General features: G+C 52.3%; 1 protein-coding gene across 1 annotated transcript in view; it reads left to right on the top strand.

The window, feature by feature from the left end:
* Positions 1-9601, top strand: part of LOC124231507 (PR domain zinc finger protein 15) — a 74837-nt gene that overhangs the window by 30574 nt on the left and 34662 nt on the right. The window contains exons 5-8 of the mRNA XM_046648321.1: positions 3-255; positions 5570-5671; positions 7017-7241; positions 9069-9198. Of these exons, the coding sequence (XP_046504277.1) occupies positions 3-255; positions 5570-5671; positions 7017-7241; positions 9069-9198 (710 nt within the window). The remainder of the gene's footprint in view (positions 1-2; positions 256-5569; positions 5672-7016; positions 7242-9068; positions 9199-9601) is intronic.

Genomic DNA, 9601 nt, shown 5'->3' with positions numbered 1-9601 from the left:
AGGTGTTCCAGAAGGACGGGCACCCCGTGTGCTTCGACACTTCCAACGAGGATGACTGCAACTGGATGATGCTGGTGCGGCCGGCGGTGGAGGCCGAGCACCAGAACCTCACGGCCTACCAGCACGGCAGCGACGTGTACTTCACCACCTCGCGGGACATCCCCGCCGGCACCGAGCTGCGTGTGTGGTACGCGGCCTTTTACGCCAAGAAGATGGACAAACCCATGCTGAAGCAGGCCTGCTCCAGTGTCCACGGTACGTGGCGACGCCCCCTCTGTGCCCTGGAGCCTGCCTCCCGTGGTGCGTTGCCCCGGGGACCGACAGCCCCTTGGCCCCATGCAGTAACCTGACTCTTAGCGAGAGGAATTGTGCTGGCCTAGCTGACTGGACGTGGGGCGCACCGAGGGGTAAGCCTTGACCCCACATGGTTGGGTCTGTTCTGCTTGTGAGATATCTGGGCTGAGAGACGATCAGAAGAGCTCGCCCCTAGGTGAGTGGACACCTCCTGGGGGAAGGTCTCGCTCCCGGCTCTGGCGCAGTGAGTCTGGGGGCTGGGTACCACGGCTCACATTGAGCCCTGCCCTCGGGGCTTCTGCACCGTAATTCATCCTCCCAGTCCACTGAGGCAGGCTTATCGTCCCTGGTTTGGGGCAGAGGAAATGCCCCCTGGGAGGAGCACAGAGAGGTTCAGGAACTTGCCCTGTGTCACAGTGCAGGAGAGGGACGAATCCAGATTCGAACTCAGAATCTGGCTCTAGTGCTGGGCTGTCCACCCTGTAGCAGCCTCCTCCTGGATTTGGGGTGTGTGCGTGTGCCTGCATGCACGTGCACTTGTGTCTATGTGTGTACGTGTCTGTGCACGTGTTCAAAGAAAGACCTAGTGAAGGTCATCTGTGTGATTCACCCAAATCCAACATTCCTATTGGAAACACTAATAAAAATATGCCTCCTGCCGACCCGGGCCTGGGCATCGCCCTGTGCAGGGCCCACTGAGTTCAGTCCTTTCTGCCCACACTGAGGGTCCGTGTGGCACAGGTCCTCTTCATGTAACCTGGAGAGGCCGCGTGAAATTGCTCAGGCTCGACGTTTTTGACCTGCAGGAGAGCAGGTCACGTGCTTAACCGGGTCCCCAGGGCGAGCAGGTTTATTGTTGAACAAAGATTACTTGCTCAAGGGAGAGAAATAGACACTGACTTTCCTTCTGAGCCCGAAAACAACAGGCTCTGATGAGAGAATGCTTTCCTTCTTACGAACGTGTTGTGATGCAAACGGCTCTCCAGAGTAAGAGTCTGAACATGTTTGGAAGGTTCTGGTCTGTCCTGGGTGCACATTGTGGTTGACGTTTTGTGCACTGCTCCCTGATGGAGCCCTCCTGGCTGTCCCTGCTCCTGGTGGGCACACAGCGCAGTGGGGACGGGGGGAGTCTGGGAGGCTGCAGCACAGATGGGAGCTTAAAGGACAGAAGTGTGTCGTCTCTCAGCTCTGGAGGCCCAAAGTCCGAGATCCAGGTGTCGGTAGGGTTGGTTCCTTCTGGACGCTGTCGGGGAGAATCCTTTCCTGGGCTCTCTCCCGGCTTCTGGTGTCGTTGGCAGCCCTCGGTGTTCCTTGGCTTGTAGATGTGTTGCCCCGATCCCTGCCTGTGTCTTCACGTGGTCCTCTCCCTGTGTCTCTGTGCTTTCTCCTTAGAAGGACACCAGTCATTGGATGTGGGGCCCACCCTCATGCACCCTGACCTCATCTTATCTTGATCCCAAAGGGTCCAGGCAGACGTGAATTTCGGGGGACTACTCTTCAGCCTACTACAGGCTGGGTGAGGGGTGGTGGAGTGTGGGCGCTGAGGATGCCTGGGGAGCGTGGGCAGGAGGCAGAGGGCCTGTGCTCCTGGCTCTGGTGGCCGCAGAGGGTTTACCTTCTTCACAGAGGTGTTTGCAGAGCAAGACTGGGCTTTATGGGGCGCTCCACCTGGGTCAGGCATCACTTTCGAGCATGAGAGGCTGGGCTCATGGGGTGCTATCCGAGAACACTAAGATCTTCCTGACCCGGTTTTCTCGTGTCCCGATTCCTTCTGGCCGGAACAGCATCGCCAGGTGTGCCCCAGGATCAGCCCAGACTGCACGTCCGGTTCTGGTTGTTAGAGGCTGACCTTGTCGGTTGTGTCCTGGATGATGCCACGCCCCTCACGACTCTCAAGGTCAAAGTCAAAGCAAAGGTTGCCGCCCCTGTCAGAGATCCGGTTCTGTTTGCATTCCGCCTGCCGGAGAGCTCTTTAATCTGGAGCTCAGCTTGAGAGCAGAAGTTTAGTGAAGTGGCCTGTGACCGTGTCCTGTGTCCTCCAGTACGACTGCCTCCTGATCTCGTCCTGACCGCTCGTTCAGGAATGCGGGCTGACCATGTGTTTCCTCCTCCAGACCTGAGACACGGGGCGCTGTTAATAATTATGCCGGGACAGCCAGCAGAAACTGGGAAGCACGGTCACCTAAACGTGTTTTCAGATTGGGAAAATAAATAAGCAACTTAGGTGTGCTAACCTGGTAGACACACTTTTTATGGTTTTCACGTTCTGTTTTGAGACAGACGGCCAGCAGGGACTTCTTGGAAATGTAGTGGAAGTTACTGACTGCTTTTAACTGATTGGTTATTAGCTTCCTGATTTATTTTCTTCCTGAGAGCATCTCCTGTCCAATGATTGCTTGGTCCTGGCCATGCTGGTAACTCCCTGGCCAGCTTTCCCTGGGGTCAGCTGTAACATCCGCTGTTGGTATACCTGGTAAAATAGTGACATAGCAGCTGCCCCAGGGCCCCCTGCACTGCTCCCACCACCCTGGCCTCCCACCCAGCCCCTTCCTCAAGCCCCTCCTCCCCAAGTCCCCAGGAGTCCTCTCCTGGCACAGAAGCTTCTAGAACCCTGCTCCAGCTCTTCCCGCCCTGAATGCCTGGGGCTCAGAGCAGTCTTGGGTGCCTGTCTTGAATGCCTTACCCAGCTAAGGCCATCGTTGTGAGCCCACCACTGCCCACTTCTTAGAAACCAGAGTAGACACGACCTGTGAAGAGAGGCCCAGAAATAAGGGAAAACTGGTCTTCCCTGTGTTTCATATTACCCGCATCCTGAGAGAGGGGCTTCTCTCTCCTTCTCGGTGATGGGGCCGCTCCCCATCCTGGCCTCTAGTCTGGATGTGCCCGTGAGACCACTGCTGTATGGTGGAGGGAAGGGGGCCTTTTGTGGCTGTTGCTGCACCTTTGACCCCAGGGGGATGGGACAGAGCAAGGGAAATGGGGCCTTAGGAATCACCAGGATGTTCTAGAAGAATCATGTTGGTGGCCAGTGGGCCAACAAGCTGTCTTCCCATACGTTATTATTCAGAATCTTTCTTGGTGAGCGTCAGAACTGCTAAGACTCAATTTAATTCTCTTTTTTGAATTTGCTTCAAAATGCATCTTTGTTATAGAAATCAGCCAATTTGTAGATTGGCAGAGCAGACTTCTAAACATAGAGAAAAGTTGGTTTCAACATGAAGGAGTAGTGACACACTTCTTTAAAAAATTAATTTTTACTAATTTTTTTCTGGGAGTGGATTGACTTTCTAATTACATTTTTATCTTCAGCTCACATTAAGGTTGATTTTCTTTCTTTACACAAACCTTGGCCTGTTGACAGATGAAGGAGGAGGCCCAAGAAGCATAATGCGTCTTAATGGGCGGGCACGTGGGGTTCAGAATTGGCTGTTGTCATCAAATTTTCAAAATTGCTTTTCTACTGAAAAAGATAAAATATAAACATATTTCATAACATTTGGGAAACTATTTTAAATCACATATGATGTCACCCTTTTAACTCAAGAACTCTTGGCGCTTTTTTTTTTTTTTTGAGGAAGATTAGCCCTGAGCTAACATCCGCCACCAATCCTCCTCTTTTTGCTGAGGAAGATTGGCCCTGAGCTAACATTGGCCCTGGAAAATAGAGTACTTCCCTTGATGAGAGGACAGTAGTGGTGACTAGTTCTTCTAATTAGTCCTGTTGACCTAGCATCAGAGCACTGGTTGAAGAGAAGGGTTTCTTATCTGGGTTAGTTTGAATTCGCGTCCATGGGGTGGGGACCTTATTGCTGGGGACAGCAGCTCATTCACTGCTTTGATCCACGAGGTCGGCCTTCAGCTAACCCGCTCCTCGTCCTCATCGTCTGAAACTCTCGTGTGTCAGTGTCATTTTCTCTCTTTGGCACCATGTGGGTTTGGGAAGATGAATGAGAAATGGGACTTCGGCTCTGATTTCCGTTCATCCCTGACCTCCATCTGAGGCACATTCTCAGAGAGCGAGTCCAGAGAGAGCGGAGGCTGGTCTGCATGGGACACCCCATAGCAGCTCCCTGCTGCCCGTGGCCCTCACTCCTGACACTTTCTGCTGTTTTTAGTGTAACAAAAAATTTCCTATCGCGTTTACATTTCTTCCTTCTTGTTATCTTAGAGGACTCAGAAAATGCAGGCAAACAGTTGCAGCAATGGTCTGCATCTTTTTCTTCCATCCTTTGCAAACTTATCACTGGTTTTAGATGCAGAAAGAGGTGTGTTTTTTCCTGGTACTGAATGCATGTGAATCGCAGTTCTGGATGATTTTCTCAAGGACCCGGGAGTTTGCTGTGTGAGCGGCCCCTGGGATGTTGCAATGGGTCATGAGTGTCCACAGAGGCTGTCCAGTGATGGAGCGGGAGTGGTGCTGAGGGCTCGTGGCCCCAGGCCAGCCCTGCCAGGCTGCCAGACGAGAGAGAAACTGGGCTGGGCCAGGAGATCATGAACTTTTAGGTCCCACGAGACCATCAGTAATTTTTTTTTTTAAAAGGAGCCTCTGATCCCCTCTTCACAACCAGGCTCTCCGTCTGCGTGGCATGAACCCTGGTCATCTCCTCTGTCCTCACACTCCCCTGGGAGTGCAGTGAAGGCCAGAGTCACTGCCCTGACAGCAGCCGCTTGCCCTGGGTCACTATGTAAATTTAAATTCAAATTAAATAAAATTAAAAATTCTGTTCTTCTGGGGCACTGGCCACATGCGGCTGCTGGAAGCGCAGTTGCAGAGCATTTCTGTCATTGCAGAGGTTCTGTTGGACAGCGCTGGGCTAGAGTCATGGCCAGACTAGGCTCAGGGCACCACTGACTGGCCTTTGCGGGTTCTTGTCGCTTGAGCCAATGAGAGATTGAGGACTTCCTTTTGGTCTGGAGGATGCACTTTTTTCTTGAAGCCTTATGTAGGGATGCATTTGGTCCCACTGGACCAGCTTCTTGGAGGAAGTTGTGTTTCTGTGACTGGCGACAGACTCTGCATCAGGCTGCCTGGCTCCACCTCTCTGTGCTCAATTTCCCCCTCAGTGAAATGGGCATGTTCACAAGGACTGGAGGAGTCCATGTGTGTCAAACCCCCAGCACGGTGCCTGGAGCATTGAGGGTGCTCGTGAGCATGAGCTGTCGTTCTTACGGTCTCCAGCATCTCACCTGTCAGGACAGGTGCATCCTCCGCGGGGCTGGGGCTTCTCCAAGAGACGCTCTGCTGTGGGTCACCTTTTCCTCCTCTCTTTCGAAGCTGCAGGCACCCCAGAAAACAGCACTCCGGTGGAATCGGAGCCCAGCCAGTGGGTGTGTAAAGTGTGTTCCTCCTCCTTCCTCGAGCTGCAGCTCCTGAATGGTAAGGGGGCGGCACGGGTCAGCTTGCTAAGTTCAATTTAGAGAGTCCTGTGTGGACCTCACTCTGATTCGCGCTGTCACTTCCACACCATCCCTTTTCAAGGGGGGGCAAGACACGTGGCCATCGGGATGTTCCAGGCTTTACGTGAGCAGCTCACTCCTGGACCCCCGTGTAGACCGGATGCAGGTCTCCCAGACCTGCATGTGTGTGAGAGCCTGGGGCCCGGTCAGCTGTGTCTTTACGCTTTGCCTTGAAGCTCTCTCCATGTCTGCCACCACACAGGGATCTGTTTTCTTTCTCTTAGGCCCACAGTGTGTTACAATTTGGGAGGAGTGGTGGGTCTCTATCTTACCTCATCTTTCCAAGCCTTTTCAGCCAGGCGGGCTCATCGTTAGCTTGTTGTGCAATGTGGCTGAGCTGCCGAACCCTTCCTACAACACGTGTCATGTTATACACGTTACAGTGTGTCTGCTTGTTAATTTTCTTCCCTCCCTAGATACAGCTCCTCGAGGGCCCTCACTCAACACAATGTCCCTAAATAAGGAGCAAGAGCGGAAGTAACAGCCACCGCTTCACACTAACGCCTGTGTAGAACCAGCTGAGATTTACAGTGGGAGGAATCAGTGTGCATGGGCGCCTCTGTCCTTGGAGCGCCTTGGTCCCTGTCTGGGTCACCCCTCCTGCTGGCCCCTGCTGTCCAGCTGGTCTGAGCTGGCCTTGCCTTCGTTTGGGGACCTGGGCCATTCTTGAACTTGGTGCCCATCCCCGCCTGCCTCCTGCTTCCCGCGTTTCTTGCTGTTATCTTTCCTTGGGAATTTCTGAGGCTTTTCTTCAGTTGAAGATAAAGCAGAGGTTTTTGCTTTCATGCAGTGTTTTTAAAGACAATTTTGTTTATCATGAATTGAATATTTCTCCTTAGAGGCTGCGTTTTTAAGTAATTATATTGCATATTCATTATAGAAAAATTAGAAAATACAAATGAGCTTAAAGAAAATTAAAATTGCCTGTAACGTCCCCACCTGGCAAGGACCACATGAGTATTCTGACGTCTCCCTCCTTCGTTTTTCTTTGCACCTACATGTGCATGCACACGTTTAGTTTTTACAAAACTGTGTTCACGGTGAACCCGCTCAGCTTCTGTCTGCTAATTCACTTTTTAAAATAGTACTCATGTTTGGTGCAGTGGGAATGCTTTTATTTTTCAAAAGCAGTGGAAATAAAGTTGGTTTAGCTATGCAAAGGGCACACTGTTAGCAAATAAAATTAAAAACAGACAAAGGGGGGTGGGCTGACCTCTTCCTCAGCGTCTTCGTTTGTTTCCTTGTGGTTGTCCCCTCTCCTGCAGAGCATCTGGTGGGTCACTTGGAACAAGCCAAAAGCCTTCCCCCCACCAGCCAGCACGAAGCAGCCCCCGAGAAGGAGCCCGACGTGCCCCGTGGGGAGCCTCCGGCTGTCCCCAAGAGCGTCAGTGCCACCAAAGAGCACAAGAAAAAGCCTCGAAGGGGGAGGAAACCCAAAGTGTCGAAACCAGAGCAGCCTCTGGTCATCGTTGAAGGCAAGGAGCCAGCAGGTGAGGGCTGGTCCTGGGAGAAGAGCCAGCAGGTCGGGGTGGTTCCAGGAGAGGAGCTGCAGGTGGGGGCTAGTCCTGGGAGAAGAGCCAGCAGGTGAGCGGTGGTCCTGGGGGAGGAGCCAGCAGGTGAGGGCTGGCCCTGGGGAAGAGCCAGCTCGTGGGGGGTGGTCCTGGGAGAAGAGCCAGCAGGTGAGTGCTGGTCCTGGGAGAGGAGCCAGCAGGTGGGCTGTGGTCCTGGGGGAGGAACCAGCAGCTGGGGGCTGGTCCTGGGAGAAGAGCCAGCAGGTGGGGGATGGTCCTGGAAGACAACTACCAGGGAGGAGAGAGGAACCCAAGGCCATGTCTCCACTCTGCTGGGTGGGAAACTTCAGCCTAGAGAGACCACATGGAGATGGAATCTAAGCCCTTCTCTCTTTCTCTAAATCAGTGCTTTTAGAGTGCGATTTACATGTAATACAATTTGCACCAGAAAGTGTGCGAATTTTGGACTTTGACAGATGGGTCCGCCTGTGTAACCAGCACCCTAATCAGGCCAGAGAACGTTTCCATCCCCCAGCCACTTCCCTCCTTGTTATGGAGTGGTCTTTCCCATCCTGGGATTTCACGTGGATGGCACTCTTTCTGTGGCCAGTGTCTTGCACGTGGCCTATGGGGTGAGCCTCGTCCACAGTAGGTTTCTGGGTGCCCCTTCTCCTCTGCTGCCGAGCAGGGTTGGTTCATCGTGTGAACGCCCCGCCGTCTGCTCCCGCATTGCCTGTGCATGGGCACATAGCTTGTTTCCAGGCCATGGCTAAGCTTGTTCTCTGATTATACACTATCCTCAGCAGAGTTTGGAGGGAACTTTGACCCGCTTTCTCCATGCACAGTCTTGCAAGGTCTTGTCCCCTTGGTCTTCACGCAGCCTCTGCCAGCACTGCCTGGCACCAGCGGGTTCCTGGTGGGCCTCACACGTGAGGACCAGACGTGATGCTCAGACACGGGTCCCCTCCCTGCCTTCTTTTCTGACCCCGGGGCAGTTTTTCTTTTTGCTCTCTGGTATATCCCAGGACTTCTTTTGTGAGAATGAGAAGAAATCCTTATTCTTTCTCAGAATTAAAACAGAGAATTCAGAGGCGCGGCCTTCCCACAGTAGTCTCAGTTCACTTCTGCTGCTCTGGGTGCCGCCGGCTCCCGGTTTGGAGCTGGTAGGAGGAGGAGTGGCTCAAACCCCCCTGGGCGGTCTCCCTATTTCCCTGTAAACAGGTAGAAGGGGAGAAGGGGGCGGAAAGCTCAGTGAGTGATTATTTCACTAATTATTAGTTGCATTAGGAACACACGTTGTAGGTGAAATGTAATCTTGCCGTATTTCTTTTGTCCAGAGGCTCAGGCCTGGGTCCCTAGTATTGTGGTTATTTGATATTTGACCCTTGTATAAAATGGTTATCTGCTTTTGAACATACTCAAGATGGCTTGTCTAATGATAAAAATATTTCTAAACCTCTGTCAGGACTAATTTATTAGGTTATCAGGTCCCCTTATGTATCAAAATGTTTTGCTTGGGGTTGGTATAGACTTATGACTGCTGTCGTTTTAAAAAAAGAACCACAATGTATAACTCCAGTTTTGAGTTAAGAATAACATTTTGCTTTTCTGTGTAGACAGGTAAATACGTGGATTCTAAAACATTGCTAGTTTCTCCATCTTTTTTGTTTTTTTCTGTGTAAATCTTGCAAGCCGTGTCTCCAACCTTGGCCTGGCTGCAGTCCCCGTGGGCGTGTCCTGTTGGTTCGCTTGGGTTCGGTCCCCTGCCCTGGTGGTGACGTGGCTTGTCCCATCCCCTTCACACAGACCAAGTGGCAGAGATCGTTACCGAGGTCCCACCGGATGAGCCCGTGACTGCGACGCCGGACGAGCGCATCATGGAGCTGGTGTTGGGGAAGCTGGCCACCACCGCCAGCGAGGCCAGTTCAGTGCCTAAGTGAGTCCTGGCCCAGCACTGGGGACCGTCTCCGGGGACAGAAGCACCGTGTCAGCCAATCCCCTGGGGAGGGGAGGGGCCTCCGAGCGGGAAGATGTGAGAGGGGGCTGGTTTATTCCTGGTGGCGGGAAACTGATATGCTTGGGTGGAACGTCGTGGAGCTCGAGTTGAATAGGGCGTCCACTGTCAAAACAGTTAAAAAAAATTTTTTTTATTGTGTTAAAGTATACATAACATAAAATTTACCGTCTTAACCATTTTTCTTTTTTTTTTTTTAAGATTTTATTTTTTTCCTTTTTCTCCCCAAAGCCCCCCCGGTACATAGTTGTATATTCTTCGTTGTGGGTCCTTCTAGTTTCTAGTTGTGGCATGTGGGACGCTGCCTCAGCATGGTTTGATGAGC

The sequence above is a fragment of the Equus quagga genome, chromosome 21, assembly GCF_021613505.1.
Source record: "Equus quagga isolate Etosha38 chromosome 21, UCLA_HA_Equagga_1.0, whole genome shotgun sequence".
Taxonomy (NCBI): domain Eukaryota; kingdom Metazoa; phylum Chordata; class Mammalia; order Perissodactyla; family Equidae; genus Equus; species Equus quagga.
The sequence above is the reverse complement of the archived record's forward strand: the minus strand, read 5'-3'. Positions and strand labels throughout refer to the sequence as shown.